Source organism: Nematolebias whitei, chromosome 16 (assembly GCF_014905685.2).
Source record: "Nematolebias whitei isolate Nwh7 chromosome 16, NemWhi1, whole genome shotgun sequence".
NCBI classification, from domain to species: domain Eukaryota; kingdom Metazoa; phylum Chordata; class Actinopteri; order Cyprinodontiformes; family Rivulidae; genus Nematolebias; species Nematolebias whitei.
Genome location: NC_056513.1, coordinates 10,752,945 through 10,777,903, shown reverse-complemented (window position 1 = coordinate 10,777,903; position 24,959 = coordinate 10,752,945). Strand labels below are relative to the sequence as shown.

Genomic DNA, 24,959 nt, shown 5'->3' with positions numbered 1-24,959 from the left:
AAAAAAAAAAAAAAAAAAAACATATTCGAAATGTTTGGATGTCTTCTGCCACACTGCGCTGCGCGCGCGCGTTAAATTCTGACCAACATTTCTAAAAATAGCTCACGGTTGACGTCACTCAGCCAAACGTGTATCAGTCGCCCGGCAGCGGGAAAGAGGGGGGTGGAGTTTTTGTTTTTTTTAAGGGAAGCATTACTGTCAATCACAAGTGACAGCCAATAAACATCACCACATTCACTGAGATTCCCACGGTTCGTGCTCATTCAGCCAATGAGAGACGAGAATCGAAGAAAGTGGGCGTTTTCGTTGTCGCGAGGAAAATAATCTGTGACGTTTCTCTCGTTCACTTTGTGTAGGGCGGTAGGACGGCACGGTTGTGATTGATGCCACAACTCACCAATCAGCGCAAGGTATTGCTAGCAGCCTTTGTAAACTGGCCAATCAGCAGTCTAGGCTAAGCTGTCAATCAACTCCGGTTCTTCGCGAGTGGGCGGGACGTTTACTCCGCTGTAGTTCCGTCATCTCGCTGGTCTCCGAGGCTACGGGGGGCCGATGTTGATTTGGGTGAAAACCCGTCGCTGTCGGACCCCGCCGAGGTAGAATTTTATTTTTAGGAGCTGGGCTCGTTGACGGAAAGTGAAACGCTTTGGAATGAGAATACCGCATCCTCGCTTCTGGTAGCGGTTGTCTTTTCGGGCTGCGGAGAGAGGTAGGGAGCCGGGGAGGGGGCTCGCGCGTTCGGCGGGGGCTGCAAGCGAGGAAGGAGGGTCAGGCGGAGACCGTCTCCTCCGCGTTCAGGCCAGCTGCACCGAGCTCGGCCTGGCGGTCCGGCGAAGCTCCTTCTGTTGGATTTAAAACCATATTTTGGTGTACGGTGGATGGACCGGACCCGCCTCGTATATAACCCGCATTAACAGCAGCTGTCCGGCTAGCAGAAGAGCCAGACCTCGGAGTTGACGCTCCGCACCGCTGGATTCAGGAAACACCGTCCACCGGCACATCTTATCGAGGTTACCGGCTCGAGGAGGCTGCAGGGCGGCCGAAAGCCACGGATTGCCAGTTGACAGCTTGTCATCATGGGCAACGCGCCCACGGCAAGAAAAGGCAACGAGATGGAAAGCGGTGGGTACCCAGATCAGATCTGATGTTGCATCCTCACGATCACACAACGTGACACAGCAGGCGAGGTTAGCTGCACGAAACCTGCCGTGTTCGCGGCCTGTCCCTGGTGCCTTCATCACGATCCTCTTTGCCAAGAACCCCTCCATAATACGCAGTCACATCAGGGGCATTGTTGAGATCTGTAAACCAGGATCACTGGTGGACTGGGCATGCAAAGCTGCCATGGAGCAGGCTGAAGTCATATTATTTATATGAGCTGTAGAAAACACCCAGGAGCATTTGTAAGCTGCAGTCATCTTGGCATCTTCACTTCCTCCACTCAGATCTTGGCAAGGAAACAAGCTATGTGTCAGATGTTTCCTGAACACTCTGTGCCTGTTGCTCTTTGGAGAGAGATAATGTTGACACTTGTTATTTCGTTTGGTTGAGCCAATAATAGAAGATCTTGTTCTGTCTGCGAAATGCAAGATTACTGCTGGACAGAAGGAGGAGATGCCTTGATGTTGAGCACATGTCAAAGAGGACATTTATTTGGACTTTAGTTTTTGTCGTTGTGTCTGAAACTACAATGTATTTTGTATCATGCACATGCATGCTGGCAGAGTTTGCAAGACTGTTGTCGCTTTTATTTATGATCGTTCGTTAAGTTTTATATTTAACTGGTCCAACTAGAGAAGGTTGCATGTTTGCAGAAAGTTTGCAGAAATTTGCTCAAGTTGAAATTGAACGTTGAAAGTTAAATCAAGCATGGACAGAAGCTAAAAGCTTAAAAAACACCAAAAAAACTGCATCTTAAAGGTATCTGAACAGAAGTTGAAATTCCAAAGTTATCATCTGAAATAGATTTCAAAGAGCAGGTTTTTTAAGGATTTCAATGTATTTTATGAGGAAAAAAAATATATATAGCCAAAAGTCCTGACGGTTTTGAATGGTTAAAGTTGACAGCATGCTAAAGTGGTTACAGTCTGAAGAAACATTAACAGAGAAACTGTGAACGCTGACTCAACGAAACTTGGAGAAAGACAACTAGATGTTTTTAATGCCCAGAGGGTTGCATTGTATGCATCGAGATCATCAGAAGGAGCTATTCTCACGGGAATAACACCCGAATAATCATAAATATTGAAAACATGAGCAACATTCACCTTAAAATTAAAAGCAACAATTCACTGACTAAAAAAAAAAAACGTCTCCTTTTAGGTCATTTGTTGTGAATAGTTAAGTACCCTAACTGAGTCTGCACTAGTGGATAGATGCAAATAATGTGAGGCTTGGATTGACCACGTTGCTGTTCGTGTCTTGTTGGGTTGTGAGGTGAACGTCAGTAGCTCTGCAGCCGTAAGGAATTCAGCTACTGCTCTGTCCAGCTAACTTCAGAAAGTATCTTGTACATTTTGTAGTTTCTGTCATTATCTGTGCTTACGGCTCGTTAAAGCCCCCGTTCCATGAAATCTCTGGTGTTTTCTCTACTCCGACAGTCAAGGAATTCCTTGCTAAAGCCAAAGAGGACTTCCTCAAGAAGTGGGAGAATCCTGCACAGGTCAGTGAACTTCGATGCAGAGAAAGTTGATGTCCAAATACTAAACATTTGAATACATTTGATTAGAAAAAAACGTAATTTTTATACACGTCTTCATGTGTTTATGAGGTCTGCTGCCTTCAGTTCGACTTCCACCCACCATACTTAATGTAAGTTTAGATTTAAGACAAACTTTACAATACTAATAATATAGCTTCTCTAATAAATAGAATGTTTATTTATTGCTATTGAAATCCAAATAAAGCAAGTAGGCGTTTCCACAGTTTTGACAGCAAAGACATAATCTTACTAACTCGTCTGGATTATGGAGCAAGAAACATAAAAAAAAAAACCAGTTTAGATAATCTAAGATATCTAGAGTGTAATTTGGGGCGGATATGTTTGGATAAAATATTCAGGGGCCTGGTCATATGAAGCTGTATCAACAAACAGAATATTTTTTAAATATTCTATTAGGGATGCACAATATTGGATTTTTGGCCGATATGTTAAAACTTATTTGGCCGATTGATATTTTATATACTTTCCTTTGTCAGAACATAGTCTTCTTATTTAGGCTTATTTGCTACAAAAATTGTGTAACAGCTGTAAGAGCTGGTGACATATATTCAGTAACAGCTATATGATATGCATAGCACTTTAACTTATATTAAATGAAAAATATTAAATGTTATTTATTAGCATTAGTCACCTGCGATGCTGTCTCACTTGTGGAGGCTTGTTCCAGGTTCCTATAGCTGCAGTGTGGGATCCTCTGCACTCCTGTGCATGAAGGACAGACTTTTTAAGTTCAAAGTTTTTGTCTATCCATTGTGCCGTAAAACTAATCATGCTAACGGGGCTAACACTTGATGTCTGTGGTAAAACTCACCCCAGTGCTATCGGCTATTAGCTTCTCAATGACGTCGGAAACGACGGCGTGTAACTCGGATAAGGCTACGTCGGAAAAATATCTCCGACTGGGGACGATGTAGCGAGGCTCAACGTAGTCCACAAATTTTCAGAATCCGACATTATCAATGAAAAAAACCTTCCACACCGCCGGCATTTTGACTTTTTTTTTTCTTCGCCGTGATCAGATCAGGTAGGCGCACGTGACGTCATCACGTTGTTCTGCCGCTGCAGGCATCCTTGTCATTGGGTTCTCATACAAAAACGGCACCTTTTATATCGGTGAGTTATTTTGATGGAATGGCCGATATTGAACTTTAACGCTAATATCGGCCGATACCGCTACCATGCCGATAATATCGTGCATCCCTATAATCTATACATTTAATAGGAAGCCAGTGGAGAAACTCTTCCAGAATGGAAGACAAACCACTGCAACGCTAAATAATTCCACCAAGGACTTTTTAACATTCATTTTATTCTAAACGGCACTGAACACAGAATGTCAGTCAGGTTTTGTGGCTGAGATTCAGGCCAATAATAATATGCACAATAATAATCTTCACACTCAATAATAAGTCATTGTTTGTTCTGATAGTCTATTATACAGTCTTCTCTTTGCATCATAAAAAATGCCATGTTTCATCAAAAATGTACATATTTGTTATTTTCTTATATATACGCCTCATTTAGATGCGTTGCTGTGATTTTGTAGCTACAGTTTTTGGTATTTGTTAGCCTTTAGTGAACCTCACTTGCATGTTGGGAGTAGGTGACAAAGGGTAAAAGTTAATATTACTAGGCTAAAAAGATACATAAATTGAATAAAATAAAATTTCATGTTAAATATTTAAAATGATTTTTAAGAAGTGGAAAAACGAGAAGGAAGGATATTTTATCCCGACTGAGGAAGTTATGAAAACTAACACAAATGCATTTTTTTCGTAATAGACAATATTGCTACGTAGGTCTCAATCAGGATTGAATTTTCACAAGTTTAGTGCAAACAATAATAGTATTAAATACAGAGTTTATACTCATTCAAAAAGTTCACTATTAATAACCTGCTGTGCTCACTTAAGTTTCATCCTGTAAACAAAATATCATGTACCATAATTTCCAGTCTATAGAATGCACCTGACTATAAGCCGCGCACACTAAATGTAAAATAAAATGCAACTTTGTACATAAATAAGCCGCGCTTGTGTATAAGCCACAGGTATCCACATTTTAATATCAGAAACTGTACACACTTCCTTATAGAATGTTTACTAGATAGAAACCAGATGGCGTTTCATAGACTAGTTTGTGTGTTCCTCACAGGTCTTCATGATAACACCCTTTCTGACTTGTGGTTACTCTATTCAATACGGTAACCTACAACCTACTGAATGAACAGAAAAGCTAGTCTAAGAACACACTACCGGTATTCATTAGGGATGCACGATATTATCGGCATGGTACCGATATCGGCCAATATTGGCGATAAAGTTAAATATTGGACATTGGCCATTCCATCAAAATAACTCACCGATATGAAAGGCTTCTGTTTTAACTTAATTTTTAATTTAAGAAACTGTCAAGTATATATATTAATACACTACTACTTTTCACTTGTGAACAGGTTGAGTTTAGATTTGTGAAAATTTACAAATTTACACTGTTCGAGTGTTGTCGTGTTAGAGAGAGTAAACATAATCCAAGTTGAAGTGTTACATCATTTTCAGCCCCCTTTGTGTCATCTGCATTTGGTAGCAGAAAGCTATGTAGTCTCTGTAAGTAGGTCTAGGGGGGAAAATCTCGGTATTGATATCGGTTATCAGCCAAATAAGTTTTAACATTTCGGATATTGGCCAAAAATCCAATATCGTGCATCCCTAGAATCACTGGAGAAAACAATGCTAAAACCTACGTAACCAAAAATGTAAAAAAAAATGAACATACCGGTAAATGTTATCCACAATCCCTACCTGAGGTCATGTGACCAGCAGTCAACCACAGCCTAATACGTACCGGTAAAATACTACGTTACAGTAAATGTTCGTTAAATTACTGCCATTGATTTTTATTGTTAAGCAGTTTGGAAACAACTGCTGTTTTTAAAGTGCTATACAGGTATATAAATAAATTTAAACTCCTGCTCTGCAGCCAGAGTGACACGAGTCACATGACTCACGGGGAAATCCCCCCCTCCTTCTCTCTCGCGGTGAGCGATATTTACCGTACACAGAAAGATTTTTTAAAACTTTTACTTGAATATGTACCAGTAACATACACAAAATAAGCTACGTACAGTACGGTAAATTATTATTTTTTCTTTTCTGAACATTGTCTTTAACACAGCTGGTAAAAAAAATAAAAAATTCTGATGGAATTTTCCACTTCCGTGACAAAGGTGTGACAAAGCTACCGGTAAATAATGTTTTTGGTGGCAGGAAGCTTGTTAACCCCATGAAAAAAAAATTACCGTAAAAATTACAAAAGTAAATTTAATTTTTTTTTTTTAAATCATAAATTAGCCGCGGCATTGTATAAGCTGCGTTGTCCAAAGCGTGTGAAAAAAATAGCAGCTTATACACCGGAAATTACGGTAGATCATAAAATGATTGTAATTGCTGGCACGCTGATGCATTGCATTTATTACAGCGCATGTTGCTCGTTCAACTCGAAGATTAACGATGTGCCTAAGACTATTTGAAATTAAATATTCACCTGTTGCAACGTGACTCCTGGTGTTCCTGCGTTCACAAGAATGTGCTAAGTAACCGCCGGGGTTTTTGTTTTCAGAACACTTCTAGCCTGGAGCAGTTCGAGAGGTTGAAAACCCTGGGCACGGGCTCGTTTGGACGAGTTATGCTGGTGAAGCACAGAGAAACAGGACAGCATTATGCCATGAAGATCCTCAATAAGCAAAAGGTTAGTCTGGGCCAGGAGTTTTAAGGTTCACAGACATGTTTAAACTGTGCTTTTGTTGAGGGAAACTCATGGTTAATGTTTCTGCTGGATGATCTTTAAAAAATACATAAAAACGTTGACAATGCAGCTCAATCAAGTCATGTATGGATGCTATGAAAGGACTGGAGCTATCATATCCAGGTGCAAGCTTGATCTGAACCCACTTGTGCTAAAATACGCATCATCTGGAGTTGTCTTTATACAGATTGCTGCAAGTACAGCAATTTAGACTAAAACTGTGGCCCTGCGTTTCCCCTCATATCAATAACATTCATAGATGTTAAGAAATAAGCAGATTTTCAACACAAGCTCAATCCGTTCAAATTAACCACAAACTCAACAGTTGACTGTTCATATCTCCTGCTGAACTTGGGATTGGTGGGACAGAGGCGCAGCGGTTAGAGGTGTCGCCTCTCAGAGAGAACGTCACAGAATTGCCTCCCAGACTGGAGCCTTTCTGTGCGAACGACGCTTGCATGTCCTTCTCGTGCATGCGTGAGCAAACGCATGCACGTTAGGTTAATTATGGATAGACGTACGGATGGTTGGATAAATGATGAATATGTGTTGTGTGATTGTTCACCGTGCACTGAAGTTAATTCCATGAACATTAAAATCAAAATCAGGTTTTTTATTTAACAAAGATTTACAGTTTGAAGAATATCTGAGAGGGAAAAAAGCAAACTAAATAACTTGTACTTCTTAAACTAATATGAGCTTTTTTTTATTTTTTTGTAAATGTGCTGTTCAACTATAATTACATATTGTTAGATATGATATTTGCTTTGGAAATCAGAGCAGCCGATGGCTGATATACACAACACAGATTTTTATTTATGTATTTATTTTCAACTTTTTGGTCAATGGGTGTTTATTTATTTTTAATTTATTTAACAAACTATAACAATTGATGCCCAACTTAACATAAATCCACGACCTTTAAAAGATCTTGTACAATTAAAAATAATATTTAGAAGGTCATTGTGGGTTAAGGTAAGCTGGTTGTAGCAGCATCTTCTTTCTCCTACTTGGTAAGTGAATATATATATATATATATATATATATATATATATATTTTTTTTTTTTTAAGTGGTCAATATACAGTATTGTAGGTCAGTTAAAATTGTTGGTGAATTTATATGTCTATTTCTAACTATACGATACATTTATGCTGATCTCTAAATGTTTGTTTTTGTTGCTTGTTGTCGTGAAAAGTAAGCAATCATAATTGTGTTTGTGTGCGATTGTTTGTGTCTGTTAGCAAAATAAATTATGAACTGCTGGATGGATTTTATTGAAACTCTCAGAATGTAGTGAGTGGATGGACATCTACAACTGATTGACTTTTGGAGTCAACTTGATGGCCCCCACTGCTGACTGACCTCAGCAAACACAAAAATAGTTATTATTCAGTCAGCTTGACATATATTGGGGTTAAATTTGGCGTAGTAGTAGCTGAGAGTCATACCCAACATGTTGTCTGAGGGTTAACACGTCACATAATATCGTTGTTTGAAGCCTGTACCTTCAAGGTTTGCTTATTTCATTTAAATTGAAGTAATGATCAAAGGAATTTGATGATTAATGCGTCATTTGTTGTTGTTTTACTTCACAGTTTTTTAAAACCTTTTCTAAAGATAAAAAGCTGAAAACTGAACTGGGCTTTAACTGTCGGTGTGACGATGTTAATGTTATTAATTCTGCTTTTGACAAAAAAAAAGTGGGTTCTTTTTGTTAATATTCACATGAACTTTCATCATTCTTTTATTTGAAGAAAACAAAACTTCTTATGTTCCTGTGTGCGTCGCCCTGCAGGTGGTGAAGCTCAAGCAGATAGAGCACACTCTAAACGAGAAGAGGATTCTTCAGGCTGTCACCTTTCCTTTCCTCGTGCGGTTAGAGTATTCCTTCAAGGTACGGACCACTTTTCCTGCTGCAGTGGATGCGTATTGACACGTGTGACAAGTTTGAGTTTTTGTTTTTCACCTCAGCCATCATTTCACCTTTTAAAGGCTAATTAATAGTTTCTGCATCTGCTTGCTCACATGGCCTGTTTGATGTAAAAAGAAATGTATCCGCTCGGCCTGCTGACTATTCACACATTTGGATGTCCCACCCCAGACAAAGCAGAACAACAAGATAGGTCTGCAACATTATTCTGTAACTGTAGACTGATTAAACCCCATGCATGAAAAACGTTGCAGTTAATTTAAAATGTATTGGTCCAGGCAGACTCTGTACAGTAGTTCCTCGCTACTTAGCGGTTCACTTTTCGCGGACTCACGCTGTCGTGGTTTTTCAAAATAAGATTGGACATGACACACAGTTGGCTGACTGATGGATGAGCCGCACGATCGATATGGAATTTTTATTTAAAGTGAATTGTTTGAAATTATTTAGCACCTGCTGCACCTTTGTGCAGCCCGTTCTGCAGGATATGCTTCCTGCTGCAGCTGATCAGCTGTTCTCCGTGCAGAGCTGGGAAGTGGGCGTGGCCAAGAGTGCTTGCAGGTGGCTGAGAGCAGAGGAGGCAGGGAGCTGAAATTTTGACATTCTGTGCTCTTTTAGAGCTTTAGAGTTGTTTAGAATATTGCAAGAGTGTGGGAAGGGTTTAAATCGCCTTTATATATATATATATATATATATATACATATATATATACAACTTATACAACTATTCCTACTTCACGGTTTTTCACTTATCGCGGGACTTCAGGGTACGGATCCCTTGCGATAAATGAGGGACTACTGTACACACAAAACTATTGGTACAACACATTTTTTTATGAAAATCCTCAGTCGTTGTGGGCGTATCAAACTCATCTCAAACCCTTCTTGCTGCTAATCTTTATTTGAAAAGTGTACCCCAGGAGATCAGATTGTAAATGTGGGGGCAGCCACCAAGATGGTAACAAAGTGAGCCCTAGGCAGGTATAATGTAGGTGCAGGTGTGCATGTGCACGGTCTAGAATACAGTTTTGCAAGCCATGCACAAAAATTTGTTGGTATTTTCAAAAAACTGGAGGCACCAAACACTATGTGAAACTTGCTGGTTGCAAACATTCGAAATTCAGTGCCTCTGCAACGGAAAATATGCTTTTTATTTTCTCACATTATTGTCAATTTTAAGTCTCCAACTATTCTCCAGCAATTGCTGTCCAGTAAGGTACTGCCTTAAGGTGGTCCACATTAAAAGTAACCAGTTTTTTGTTGTCAGAAAAGTTTTTGCTCATCGCAATTGTGCCAAATCTGTTGGCTGTTATTTAGCTAAACGACCACCACATACCGTAATTTCCGGACTGTAAGCTGCTACTTTTTTCACACGCTTTGAACAACAGCGGCTTATTCAATGCTGCTGCTAATTTATGGATTAAAGAAAAATATATATTTTTTTGACGGGCTAACGAGCTTCATGCCTCCAAAACATTTAGCCTCGTCACACCCAGGCGCTCGTTTCGAAACTTCGTCTCCCCACCCCCGTTCTCGCCTCCCCTCCCTGTTGTGCCCCCAACACAACAAAGTATTTGCAGCCACTCAAAATAAGTGAATCGTGCATTGATGTGGCACTTTGAGCTCGGTGGGAGGCTTGGATGACTAGTGGCAAGAAATTGTTAACCAAAACTGGCTGCACACGCAGAGCAATTTTTGCTCATGTTCTCCAGTGGATCCTGACAGTGGATCAGTGTAAAAAAATCCACTGCAGGAGGAAGATGAAGTTAGTGATCAATGACTTCCTGGTGGGCTACTATATGTATACGTATGTATGTGTATATACATATACATATGTATATGGGGGCCGAGATGGTGTAGAGGCAGGGCAGCCGGCTTGGAACCCGAAAGTCAGGTTCGATCCCCAGTCACTGCATACCGCGTGGTGTCTCTGGGCAGCACACCTCATCCCCAAAACGCCCCCCGGGTGCTTTCAATAGCTGCCCACTGCACCACCTGGTGGTGGATGGGTTAAATGCAGACTCTAATTTTGCCATTGTATGGAAACATACAGTGCTGGCATTGTGATGACATTATTATCATTATTTTTTTATTAAATTATTATTAATTAATTAATTAATTTATTTATTTTTACCTACGATGTTACATACTCTGTTAAAACAAAAACAATTACTGTACATATTTGTGTATGTTACTTGTACATACTTAATTAAAAGTCTAAAAAACTTTCTGTTTAAATATTTCATGTTTCACCGTAGACTCCCGCGATTTATATACAAGCGCGGCCTATATATGTACAAAATTATTATTGTTATTTTAATTTAGTGGGCGTGGCTTATATTCGGGTGCGCTCAATAGTCCAGAAATTACGGTACATCTTCATGATGCTCAGCGCTGCTAAGTCTTGAGCTCAGTGTTGTTGAGTGGGATTTTTTTCATACTCTACCTTTACCTCCGGCACCAAACTGTAAACAAACAATAAAACCTCTCTTTTTCCTCCTGGTTTGTCGGAAAACTTAGCTGTTCTGTCCTGACTCTATATGTAGCATCTGATTCATTTTTATAGTCTTATCAGATGGAAATTTGTTTGTCATTGCATATAAAAATAAACTTGTGGTAAATCTAAAATCAAAACTCACTGTTTTAAATTTGAAATGATTTCCACTGTGAACTGATGTTATAACCTGCAGTTATTCACCTGAGCCGAACCATCAGTGTTCACAGGAAAGTGTCACCCTTTTTCCAAGATATATCTTTTAAGTCACAATTACACTTCCTGTTGTAACAGACAAGCCATTATAGTTTGATATTCTCTGGGAGCAGTTGCTTTTTATAGGCTCTTCTTGACTCATTATGCCTCTACATGATGTCTGAAATGCACTTACAGTTTAATAGAATCATTAATAAGTCTGTTATATTACCGATTCAGTCGCTGTCTGCAACATATTGATCATTTGTTCGTTTGGAAGTTAGAAGTAATACCTAACTGGGTTCTTCAAGAGATGATAGGAATATGACATTGATGAGATCTGTGCATGAAGACCTTGGAAAACTATGTCAGGCTCAGCCTTTGTAATTTACATAGCAAACCATAAACAAAGAAGAAATTATATTTTATTTGATAAATTACTGTAAATAAATAAAATGTCAAGAGTCTTGTGACTTTTTGAGATCTCTAGTCTCCTGTTTTGGAGGGGGAGTGGAATCCAGACTCCCTGAGTGATGCTATTGTATATTTTTTATTTGAAATAGGGAATTTATGATTAAACAATTCCCAATTTACACATCCAACAGACTTTATCTTTCCTTCTGAGTCCGGTTGTACCTGCCTGATGAAATTTAGTTATGTTTAAGTCTCTAGCCACCCCTGAGGAGAATTTTAGGCTTTGCAGCTGCTCAGAAACTGCTGTACTTCCTAACTTTGTTGTTTTGGGCTACTTTGCCTTGGTGCTTGCTGCTACTTTAGGTGATGCTGTTGACCGTCAGAAGGTAACAGCTAAAAGAGGCCAAAATGTCACGAAGAGCTGAAGGGGCAGTTTCAGAACAACACGGTAACTCATTGTTTATTTGTCACTGTAAAGCACAACTTATTCTTCGTTAAAACAGCAGACAGTTGTCCATTACAAATGACTGATAAATTCAACTGGAAATGTGGAATGGAATGCTTCCATTGGGTAGAGAAGAAATCTTTGCTTCAGGCTGAGGAGTTCAAAGCTTTGTTCACAAGTGATGGTAGGATGGAGCGGGAGATAGATCCACTGAGTGGGGCTTTGTGAGGCTTAGGCACAAGATCTCTATGATCAGCCTCAAAATAATTTATTTATCAGTAATAATAGGCTTATTTTCAGTGTTAGCCAAGGGAGCACCATCTCTTGCTTTTTTAACGTGAAGCCCCTGATTGTAACCTTATTATTACTTCTTTTTTGTTACCAGTCCTGTAAGAGGTGTGGCATCAGCAGTGGAGAGGAGTTCGCTTTGCGTCTGCCACGTGAGCAGCACTTTGAACTTACACAGACTTTAGATGAGGAGCAAACGCCAATTATGTCCCTATTCAGGTTAAGCTGTTTAGATGCACCTGTTTTCCCAGGGATTGAACATTCTTGGCACCTTAAATAAACCTATTAACCATCCATGTGTGCCGTTTTGCACACAGGTGAAAGAGAAGGCAATAAACACTCCCCGTATCTGCTCAGTTCAAGTTGTAAACCGCTCCATTGGCAGAAATATGGAAAATATTCATAAACCAACTTTTATTAGTGTAGAACTAAAAGCCTAGTTTTGTATTTAAAATCCTATAATCCATCCATCCATTAACTTTACTCGCTTCTTCCTTTTGGGGCTGCAAGGGTCACTGGTGCTCAAATCCAACAGTCACTGTGCGAGAGGCGGGGGACACCCTGGACAGGTCTCCAGTCCATCGCAGGGACGCATAGAGACAAACAACCATTCACTCTCTCACTCACACCTAGGGACCATTTAGAGTTACCAATCAGTCTAACATGCATGTTTTTAGTCTCTGGGAGGAAACCGGAGTACTGTGAGAAAACACACACATGCACGGAGAGAACATGCAAACTCCACCCAGGAAAGTCCTCGGCCGGGATTTGACCCTGTGACCTTCTCGTTGACAGGCGGCAGCTTTACCAACTGCGCCATCGTGCTGCTAGAATCCTATAATGAACCATTTTAGTCTAGAGTCGCTGCACTCTGCTTTCACTTCCTCTCATTCTTGTTGATAAGTTATATTCTACGGTAGCCCAAATGGTACAAACTGAACACTGGCACTAGAGTGGATTTTTTGGTCACCACAGTTTAGGAGTTGTTGGGCGGTATTAAGTTGTTTGCAAATGTAGCACTAGATGTCACCACTTCTTACCATATAGACCAGTAGTGTCCAAACTTTTTGACCCACAGGCCAAAATTTTCAAGTTGAAAATACTCATGGGGCCAAAATAATTAGAATTATGGCTTAGAAGATGCTTTTTTTTCATTAAATTACGTAATATTTTAATGGAGGAGCAAATGCATAATAATTTTGTTGTAAAAGGAGTTTCAAATCATAGTTCCAAAACTAAAAATCCTCACAATCACTTACCTTATTAACAAAAACACATTCAGTTCATTGGATTTGTTGGGTTTGTTGATCTGTTTCCCAATGTTTGGAAAGTTTTAGTCTATTCTCAAGAACAAAAGTAAAATATGAGTCACTTTTATTTTTTATTTTATTTATTTTTTAAGTAGCTAAAGTGTGGTTGTGTGACCTGGTGGTAGATTCTTAAAGTGAAAATTTTGTGGGTTCACAGTTTAAATCCCAACAGAGAGACATTTGTCAGAAATCATCTGGCACTATGGATGCCCCACTCCAAGCAAGTGGTGTACTGGCAATTGTTAAACTGTATGTAAATTCCTTTAACCAAGTCCAATTTCCTTTTACGGGTACTTACTAAAGTTTGTGATCCTTCTCTATGAAACTACAAAAAAAAAGTGTGGTTCTGTAAAGACGTAAACAACTGTGTAATTATAACACATTATAAGTAGAGCCCTATCAATATGGAAATTGTGGGTATTGCTGATGCCAATAACCGATATAATGGCTGAAAATATTTGATTTCTGGAGTTCTTGTCAATGGGGTGGGGGTGAGAGAAGCAGAGCGCTACATCATGCAGGAGGTGGGGATTGGTTAGCTTAGCGCTACATTTGTTTGGAGTCTGAGATGTGCTGCTAATCTCTGCTCCCCGTCCGGAAGTGGCGGAGCTGCATAGTGGGTGGGGCGCTCGATTCTGTTGACAAGGCACGGCGCCCTCCTTTGATAATGGTAGGGGAAACACTGCAAAGTAAACAACTACTTTTAAACCTGTTTTAACACTTGACATCTTGAAACGGTCTTCCTAACATGTGTTTAAAATGTCTGTGCTCCACTATTCACCATAAAGTTATTAAGTGCGTTACAAAAATAGTTTAAACAATCCGTCACGTATGGTGAAGGCCTAATTAATATTGATCACAGCTGGGGTTTTTTTGTTTGTTTGTTTGTTTGTTTTTGGCAGAGGAGTAAAGATTTCAGACAAACAATGCATTTCATTGAGGACGATAAAGATAACGTTACTAACACTGAAATATTTTACCTCTACGTTGGATTTAGTCGTCTGGATAAAGTTTTACAAGGCAATAGTCTAAGTTATCTTAACGTTAGCTTGCTAACTTGAGAGGCACATAGCTAATGACAAGCTGGTTGGAGGATTGAAGATAATTTATTATTGTTGAATTTTAATTTTATTTCATAGATAAATTGCAATAGGTTGACCCTGCTGTGTTTAGCAAAATATGCTACACAGTAATTAGCTGCTCACTGTTTCAGCTGTTCTGTGAGTCAAATGGCACGGCTTTGACTTTATAGTAGTCCACATGCACCCTCTGCTGGATAGAATTGTACAATTACGCCATTTATACATTACAGCTCGTTCCCAGAATTTTAGGGGTGAAAATTTCAAGTGTTTATATCAGTGCATAATGGGACAATTATCGCTGATACTGATATGTCCCCATTGCCTGTATCAGCCTAAAATACAGTATCGGGCCTACGATATATCGGGCCTACGATATATCGGGCCTACCGATATATCAGGCTTACGATATATCGGGCCTACAATACATCGGGCCTACCGATATATCGGGCCTACCGATATATCGTAGGCCCGATATATCAGGCCTACCAATATATTGGGTCTACGATATATCGGGCCTACCAATATATCGGATCTACGATATATCGGGCCTACCGTTATATTGGGCCTACCGATATATCGGTCAGGGCTCTAATTTTAAGATCATGTTATCTTGAATTTTGTGTTAAAATAAAAAATAGAAAGATATCACCCTTAAAATTTGCTACAGTTGAATTTATTTGAATCAGTTTCTTAAGACTAGGGGCCAGAATTATACTTTTCTTAAACTGCAGTCGTGGGCTGCACAATATCACTCACGGGGCAAAAAAATGGCCGCACTTTTGACACCCCTGCTATAAACAATAATGTTTTTTTATTTTCATTTAGTTCAGGATGAGTCTCTGATTGCCATGTGTTGTTTGTTTAATCCATGTTCTTTATTTGACTGAAGCACATTGATACCTGTGTGTGCGTTATTGACACTGACCTCGGGTCTTCCTTTTCCAGGACAACACCAACCTCTACATGGTGATGGAGTACGTACCAGGTGGAGAAATGTTCTCCCATCTACGAAGAATCGGCAGATTTAGGTCAGTGTTTTTGGGCAGTGAAACATAAAGGAAGAGGCGTTTAATAATGTCTAAAAAAAAAAAAAAAGACATTTCAAACTGTCGACTACTCTTTTCTGTACTTTCATCAGTTAAGTCCTAATTCTTGCAGATCTCCACGACCCTCCTCACTGTCTGTTCTGCCACGTTTGTGTTTTCGCAGTGAGCCGCACGCTCGGTTCTATGCCGCTCAGATCGTTCTGACCTTTGAGTACCTGCACGCTTTGGACCTGATCTACAGAGACTTAAAACCTGAAAACCTGCTCATAGACCAGCAGGGCTACATCCAGGTCAGTAAACCCGTTGCAGCCGCCTCAGCCTCTGCACCAAACCTGGAGTGAATTCAGAGGTGGAGCTTTTCATTTGACAGTTCCTTTAAAAAAAAAGCACTAAACTGTACAGATTGCACTCGTGTCCGTGTATTTTATTAGATTTTTAAATTACTCACTCACTCAGCTACAATATTGTTTAGTTAAATTCCATTTTTTGACCTTTCATACTCACACAATCCATAGTAAAGAGATTTTAGTGTGAAAGCACAGGAAGACGCTAAAATACACCTGTATTTTTTAGCGTCTCCTCTAAGGAATGTATGACTTTGTGTGTGGCTCGTGGCACACATTTTTAGCTATCTGATAAAAAAAATAATGTTGAGGTTTTGCTGTGAGCTTTGTTTTTATTTTGTTGTCGATGACCCAAAGCTCTATTGTACAACAAAAACTGAATAATTATTTGTGTCTTTAAACACTCCTACCTAGAATCTAGAAAACTTGAAAATAGTGATGTCAAATGGAATATAAATATCTTGTTTGGTTAATAAATGTCAATAATTCACTCGTAAACTGGATAAAAATATTGTTTGCTGGGAATACCGTATTTTTTGGATTATAAGGTGCACCGGATTATAAGGCTCACTGTTGGTTTTTGAGAAAAATTAAGGATTTTAAGTGCGTCTTATAGTCTGAAAAATATGGTGCTGAGAACTTCCTAAGAGGTGGAACAAGAGACACTGAAGAACTATTCATTTTTGATCTTGTATGAGATGAAGTACATCTCCAGGCTTCACTTCTTAAATCTGATCGGTTGAAGCTGATCAGTGATATACTGATATACAGATGGTTCATCAAATCACACAAGAGGTATAGTTTGACAATTTTCAAAAGCAGTTTCCAAATACTGGTTCTCTGTAAACAAATTGTTTAAAGAAACAGGTTATTGGGAAGTACTTTAAAGAAAGTTTTGAATAATTTGACAGAGGTTAGTAGAGCCCAATTGGTATGGAAATTTTGGCTATAGCTAATACCGATGGAACGGAGGGGAAGATAAAAAAAATAAAAAAAATTTGAGCTTTGTCCACCCCCAATAATGTAAGTAAACAGCTGCTTTTAAACTTAACACTTGAAGTCTTGAAAGAGTCTTGAAAGAGTCTTTCTAACGTGCGTTCATGTTTCCTATCCTACACTATTCACTGTAAAGTTATCACGTGTGTTACTATAAACTATAAATCAAACAAAGAAACACCTTTCCCTGTTCATTGTTTAAACATATGGGGAAGTAGAGTTGCATCCGGGCCCAAAAAATCCGATCCAACCCAGCCCCAGCCCGTAGCCATCATTTCCAAACCCCAACCGACCAGATGAATTAACAGTAATTACAGGTCCAAACCCAACCCCCCCCCCCCCCCCCCCCAAAATTTTTTTTTTAAATTAAGCTTTAACTTCTTATATAGTTATTAACGGTCAGCGGACATGCGCGGCTGAATAAAAGGGGACAGAAGATCGGAGCTGAGGGGGTGTTTGTCCTTTTATGGCTGTCAAAGCGCATTAAATCACTGCTTCTGCATTATTCAGACACGGACCCTGCTCTGACATATCTGCTTTGGAACCTCACCTGTTTGGGTCATCGGCCGCGCGCATCAGCCGAGTGCAGCAGCTGAACGTCCATTTGGGCTTTGATGGATCGCTTCCTGGCAGTAGCCTACCGGTAGTCCCATCTGAAGCTCAACTGAACTTTATTTTACCTCTTTCAAGGCCAGTCAGCTCACAGTGAAATGGCAGCGTGCGGCTGGTGAGTGTATGGCAAGCCAGGTTGCCATATAATTAGATAGTGTGGCAAGCCATGTTGTCATATAATTGGATCGCGGCTGATCCGCTGACTCAATCAAAAGCCCGACACGACCCGGCCCGCCCATCCAGCACATTATCATGGCCTGGCCCAAATTCAGGTCGGGCCAGACCTGGGTTAGAAATGACAGCTCTATGGTGAAGGTCTAATTAGTATTGACACCCCCCCACCCCCATCCCCCAGAGAATTTAAGGTCTCAGACAAACAATGCATTTCACAGAGGACAACAAAGATAATGTTACAACACTAATATATATTTTTACCTCTACATTAGATTTATTGTCCTGGCTAAAGTTTAAAAGTAGTCCGCATGCGCCCTCTGCTGGATACATTGTACAATTACCCCATTTACAAGTAAGGACACGGCTCGTTCCCAGCATTTTATGGGTGAACATTAGAAGTGTTTATATCGGCGCATAATTGGACGATTATCACTGATACGATATTTCCCCAAACACATATCGACCTAAAATATCGGCCCTATCAATATATCGGTCGGGCTTTAGTTTTTACTAAAGTCCTCTGTTTCAATTCCATTTTACATCCTCTTCAAATCAACATGTATTTATTTCACATAAAGTATTGTTATCTTGTACTTTACCCATAATATTTAGTTGTTATTGCTTTCATTTTAGGAGTTTGTCTACATGTGTCGTTCAGAGTAACTGTGTCAGTCTGTAGTGATGGTGTTGCTCATCACATCAAGAATGACCATGAAACACTTTTTAATTTCTCTGTCTCTGCCGTCTGTTGACAGGCTCATGGCAGAGTAGTATTTGTCAACATAATTATAGATTAATTTGATAGATAGTGGTCTGAGGACATGTTGGATGCCACGATCTATCTGTAAGATGATCTCTGGTAACCTGAACCTGTTGTGTTCATGAATCGGACCATGACCGTCTTTGAAGCTGGTGTTGTTTTTGATCTCGGCTGTAAAATGTCTGGACAGCGTCATTCACTGCTGTGATTAGATAAAAAGGAATTTTCCTGACCCCGATTTGCCATAAAGTCATTCAAACACAGGCTCCCAAAGTCATAGTTGGTTATAAAGGTGTTTTCTCCACATTTTACTGCATGCTTTTAAATAAAGGTGAAAGTCTGGTTGATCAGTGGTGCTGGCAGTTGTTTGGCTCCTACTAATGATTGTTCTGCCCTCTTGTGGTTATTTGTGAAATAACAGCTGCTGACACATTTCTGCTCTCTTCTGAGGAAACATCTGTCTTATTTGATATATATTTTTTCCTCTTATTCTGTCAGGTTACAGATTTTGGCTTTGCCAAACGTGTAAAGGGCCGGACCTGGACACTGTGTGGCACCCCAGAATATCTGGCCCCAGAGATTATTCTCAGCAAGGTGACCCAGCATATTTCCACCTTTATAAAATACAATTTAAAGATGTGTTTTTGGCAATATAAAAAAGGATTAAAACACTTATTTCCCTAATGATTTGAATGTAATGTAACTTTAGTATGAACCTTAAAGTGGTATGGCTTGATTCTATTTAAATAAGTTGTACACATTTAGAGCATGATTACATCTCGTATCCTATTAACACACACAATATGTCAGTAAAGCTAAGAACGTAATGTGTTGTAAATGTTTCTGACTGTTGTTGGATACTGGTCACGCACGTATTTATTAAACAAAGAAGAAAATAATTCTTAAACTAAAACTTTCCTTTAAATTTCATCAAATGCTAATGTTGTATAACCAGGTTTTTTTTCCCCATTTGCTCATCCCCAAAGGGGTACAACAAGGCGGTGGACTGGTGGGCGCTGGGTGTACTTGTCTATGAGATGGCAGCGGGGTATCCACCTTTTTTTGCCGATCAGCCAATTCAAATCTATGAGAAGATTGTATCAGGGAAGGTGAGCTTGACTCATTACTTTTGTGCTATTATGTGTAATTTTGTGCTAAATATGTAATAACTTACAGTAGTACCTCATTTATTATGGCGGTTACGTTTCCGACGCACCCCCCCACCCCCACCCCGCAATATAAGTGAAAATCCACGAAGCAGGGACGTTATATTTATTTTACTATTTATATATACATTAAGGCAAGCTTTCCCACACTCATGCAATGTTCTAAACTCTTAAACCTACGTCATTTTAATGACATACGTATATGTAGCTACTAAATTTTACTCAGCAGAATGGCAGCATCTCTCAGTTCCGCTCGGTTCCGGTCCGACTCGGTACTGTTTCTGCAGACCTACCCTGCAGTGACGAAGCCCATAATGTTCTAAACTCTTAAAACTTACATCATTTTAACAACATACAGTACATATATGTACTGCACAGTACTGCAAATTTTTTCTCACCAGCTCTGCAGAAACAGCGACTCGGTTCCGGTCCGGCAGACCTATCCTGCCGGTTCTTCTCCAGTCCTGTGAAACACTTGAGCACCAAAACGCATTGTGGAGGGAGCCGGACTTTCATATGGACAGCACGGGACCAGACTGAGTCCAAATCTGGATGAAAAAAAAAACGTCCCGCTGAGCTCCTGAGAGAAGTCGGACATAAGGCGGCTAGCAGCCCTCAGATTCACTGATGAGTCTGGAGGTCTGGTTCTGCTCCGGTTCTGCTCTGGTTCCCGGTGGGTTCCATGCAGCTCTCTGAATCCGCTGGGCGCCGAAGTCACTGTAATAACTATCAAACTTTTTCTGATCAGATCAAAACTTTCCCTCTACGTATTTCAGCAGAAGGCAACAGAGCTTCTGGGCCAGGCACTGTTGGCTTCTGGGAAATGTAGTCGTCGTGAGCGGAGATACAGCGTAGGCTTATTGAAAGAAAACTACAAAATGGCGGCGCCAGTCCGAAGTATTTTATTTTTCGTGAACTTTTTACTGTACAGTATCCCGTACTGTCCCAGTCACGTGAGTGATATTAAAGTTGACAATCGTGTCGTCCACAATTTTTTGTTTGTTCAATCTTACTTTGAAAAATTGCGAAAGAGTGAGTCCATGAAAGTCGAACCACGAAGTAGCGAGGGACTACTGTATTCTTATTGTGTTAATACGTACTTAATCAAAACACAAGAGTTAGGTTTGCTTTAACGCAGTCTGTTTAGTCCTCTACTGCCGCACAGATCGATTACTTTTCTTAGCTCTACCTCTAAGAAAGTCATTTTGTATGTGCATCCAGATTTGAGAGGTTTTGTTTGTTTCAAAAATAAAGTTTTTGTGTTTTTACGTATTTGTTTTTCAACGTGCAAAAGGTTCATGTTTGTAAAAATACGATATCTAGATCAGGGGTTCTCAAACGTTTTGGGTTCAGGGACCCCTTACAGGAGAGAACAAGTTTCAGGGACCCCCTCATAACACTCATGTTTATTAAACATAAATGCTTGTCTCTTTAATGAAATGGAAGTATTTATGTAAAATAAATACCTAAGACCTGTTCTTTAATAGCGTTAATACAATTTTTATACTTTTAAACAAGGGGTATTTTCCATCCAAGACTCACTCAATTAACAAAAAATGTATTTCAACTTTTTCAAAAATTACAGTTTTGAGAAAAATAACAGATCAAAATCCACTTTAAACCTTTTACCTATTCACATAATGAGCACAACAAATGTATTGTTACTTAAGTTATTATAGAAAACTGAACAGAATCATAACGGCAGCAGTCGTACCAAGAAACAGGGCTTCATTTGTAAACCGATCGATGCCGGAACGCTAATAGAGGGCAGGTTGTTTTTTTTTGTTTGTTTGTTTTGTGGAATGCCAAGCACCGGCTCACGGACCCCCGGGGTTCTGGGGACCCCAGTTTGTGAACCACTGATCTAGATATTCTATGTTAGTTTGGTTCTTTCAGTAATTAAACCCTTTAAAAATGATCAAACTTATACGTCAGTTTATTTTAGTGTCTAATTATTGATTTTAAAAAATGCAACAAATTATTACATCTTAAGTGTTCTAAAGCAAATGTTACTGCTGATGCCAAAATCTGCTCTTTAGACCACACATGACGATGCAGTGGTCTAGAGTTTAGATATTTAGGCTTAGTCCATCTATAAATACTTGAACCAGGAGGCTTCTTCAGTCTGGGTGCACAAAACATCGTGCACAGTCAAAGTCAAAGCCGAAGCACCATCCTCATCTGAGAAGAAATTGTTTCATATGATAATAAAATGCTGCCGAGGGACATGTCTCATAGGAAGCTGCTGGATTTCCAGTCTCGCTGTATATATTCATTTGATTGACAGTCTCCATTGACTGGGACTGTTAGATTTGATGAGTGAAGATGAGAGAATTAATCCAAACTGTTAATCGTGGTGGTAAAATTATGGTTTGGGGCTATTTTCCTTTTAGTGTTGCAGGTAGATCAATCGCTCTTAGAACAAAAGGAAAAAATTAGGACTTCCTATGGATTTTTTATTCTATTAATGTTTTTGAATCATCTTAAACCAACCAAGCATCGTACTGGAAATCAAGATCCACCTTGAGCAGTCCGTAAAGGATAAAAGCCTTCCCTTTATGGCGGAGGAGTCGCACAATTCAATGTGTTAGCAGAAAAATATGAGAGCAAACCAGCCACTCTAAAGATCTGTCAAATTACATGAACTACACAACAAATGTAATTAAACTCAAACAGTTCTGTTAAGAAGAGAAGGCAGAAAATCTGTTTTCTGACAGAACTTTGTTGATTTCTTCTAAAAGCATCTGAGTTTTGCAACCAATGTAGGAAATAAAAGAAATAGTTGAAGCAAAATATTTATCTGACCACATACTGTATATGAAAACTACCAGAAGCTGCTTTCTTCATTTCTTTTTTCCTCGATCTTTGTCCTTGCAGGTTCGTTTCCCCTCTCACTTCAGTTCAGATCTTAAGGACCTACTGAGGAACCTTTTACAGGTGAGCACAAGTAACTCAGACACTCTGAGTTTGTGTGTCGTGAGTTTTTTTTTCCCCAAGATGTCAGGATTTAAAATAAATTACGTGTTGCTATCATCTCCAGGTGGATCTCACGAAACGTTACGGGAATCTGAAAAACGGAGTTAACGACATCAAAGGACACAAGTGGTTTGCAACAACCGACTGGATCGCAATTTATCAGAAAAAGGTGTGCGTTTGTCCATAGACTGTGCACGACCTTGCTTCTGTGGATGGGCATTTTCAGCAAAAACACGCTTCAAAATTTGTCGATAATTATTTAGTTTCTCTTCAAATAAAACTGGAAAACCCTCCAATGAAACAAGCCTTGAATACAGAGATGTGCTGCTGGTAATTCTGCTCGCTGGAGATCTTTATATTCCTTCATTTTCACCGGTCCAATAGAGAGATGTGGCAGGGGGTATGCAAGTACAGTAGTCCCTCATTTAACATGGGGGTTACACTCCAGACACCCCCACGATATGTGAAAATTCGCAAAGTAGGGATGTTATATTTATTTTAGTATTTATTTATATCTATATTAAGGCTTTATAAACCTTTCCCACACTCGTGCCATGTTCTAAACTCTCTAAATGCTCTAAAAGAGCACAGTGAAAGAGAGACAGACTGATGCTATGGTTACTGAGCCAATCAGCGGCCAGGGGTGGACTGGCCATCGGGAGCACCGGGACATTTCTTGGTGGCCTGGCCCGCTTAGTAGCTATGTTTACATGGACATAAGTAATCGGATTAAACAGTAATTCGGAATAAAATGTGTCATGTAAAGGCCCCGTTTGGATTATCTTTGTTGATTCAGCTCGATCCAAATGAATGTGTAATCCGAATGAGAGGAGTGGTTTATGCCGATTCATAATCCGAACGGTGTGCATGTAAACACTAAATCTGTTCATTTTTTTTCGATTGTGGAAAACTGACCTGACTGCGCATGTGTGATCTATGTCTACCTCACGTATTTCTGACTAGCTAGATGCTAATATGTCAAGGAAGCAAAATTGGTCGGTAAGCGAAACAACATTTCTACTAGAAACTTTGAAAGAGATCAAAATGATCTGTTTTACCTGTAAATCAATCAGGGAGTGCAGTAATGTCTCCACGTCGTAAAAATCTGGCGCGGGTCCATTTTGGGCGCTCAGGTTTGTTTACGTTCATCGCGGAAGTAGAATGGAAGTAGAACTTCTTCTGTGTTTTTTTTTAAGGAAAGTTTACCACTCTGCGCATGTCAGTACTTCTATTCTATACGTTCCGCTGCATGTAAACACTCGTCGTGAACGGATTGTGCCAATGTAAATGATGCAATTGAATTATTTGATCTGAGTACATTTCAATCCGATCAAAGAATTTTGCACATGTAAACATAGCTACTGAGGGGGGACTAAAGGCTCGGTTTGGGTCATGCTTGATTATTTTAAATAAACAATCCATGCCGCTCACTCTGGTATCCGCCTCACTGCAGCTCCCACAGCAGCGATGGGGAAAGACAGACTCCGCCCCCTCCTTTGTCTTTCGGAGGCTGTCTTTCACAGCAGAGCATAGACACACATCAGGCGGGCACGCAACCTGTTGTGTGTCTCTGCTCTGCTGTGACAGACAGACTCAAAAAGATAAAGGAGGGGGCCATTCGGCGTCACTGAGCGGGCCAGGCCACCGGGAAATGTCCCGGTGCTCCCGATGGCCAGTCCGCCCCTCAGCACAATGCTCTGGTTGCTCGCCTTCCATCAATCAGCCAATCCTGTGTTGTGTACAATCTTGCCTGGAAAACCCACGAAAGAGTGAGTCCACGAATGTCGAACCGCAAAGTATCGAGGGACTACTATATTCTGGCAGTAAAGATGAGCCGTGACTATAGTTTCCACTTTGTAATCCTTTCAAAATAAACTACAACGGTGTAAATAAAAAGCACACGGTTTTGACGTTAGCATTGATTCTTTCAGTTTGCCTATATTGGACTTCTCAAAAATCCCTGCCCATCCCTGTTTGCATCCAGTCGATATGTTTTTTTGATGGGTCTTTACTATTAATACAATTTTGTTTGTTTTTTTTAAGGTGGAAGCTCCGTTTGTCCCAAAGTTCAAAGGACCTGGCGACACCAGCAACTTCGACGACTATGAAGAGGAGGAAATTCGTGTCTCCTTCACTGAGAAATGTGCCAAGGAGTTTGCTGAATTCTAAATTTTAGAGAGCAAGTGAGGAAAAACAGAAG

The 24,959-nt window shown here is 39.8% G+C and overlaps 1 protein-coding gene across 1 annotated transcript; it reads left to right on the top strand.

The window, feature by feature from the left end:
- Window positions 1-1,056: 1,056 nt before the first annotated feature.
- On the top strand, window positions 1,057-24,959 carry prkacab (protein kinase, cAMP-dependent, catalytic, alpha, genome duplicate b). The gene is made up of 11 exons (XM_037690178.1): window positions 1,057-1,122; window positions 2,601-2,662; window positions 6,341-6,469; window positions 8,324-8,422; window positions 15,631-15,713; window positions 15,895-16,021; window positions 19,116-19,211; window positions 19,604-19,726; window positions 22,661-22,720; window positions 22,824-22,928; window positions 24,803-24,959. Exons 1-11 carry the CDS (start codon window positions 1,077-1,079, stop codon window positions 24,926-24,928), a joined length of 1,056 nt encoding a protein of 351 aa, XP_037546106.1. The 5' UTR covers window positions 1,057-1,076; the 3' UTR covers window positions 24,929-24,959.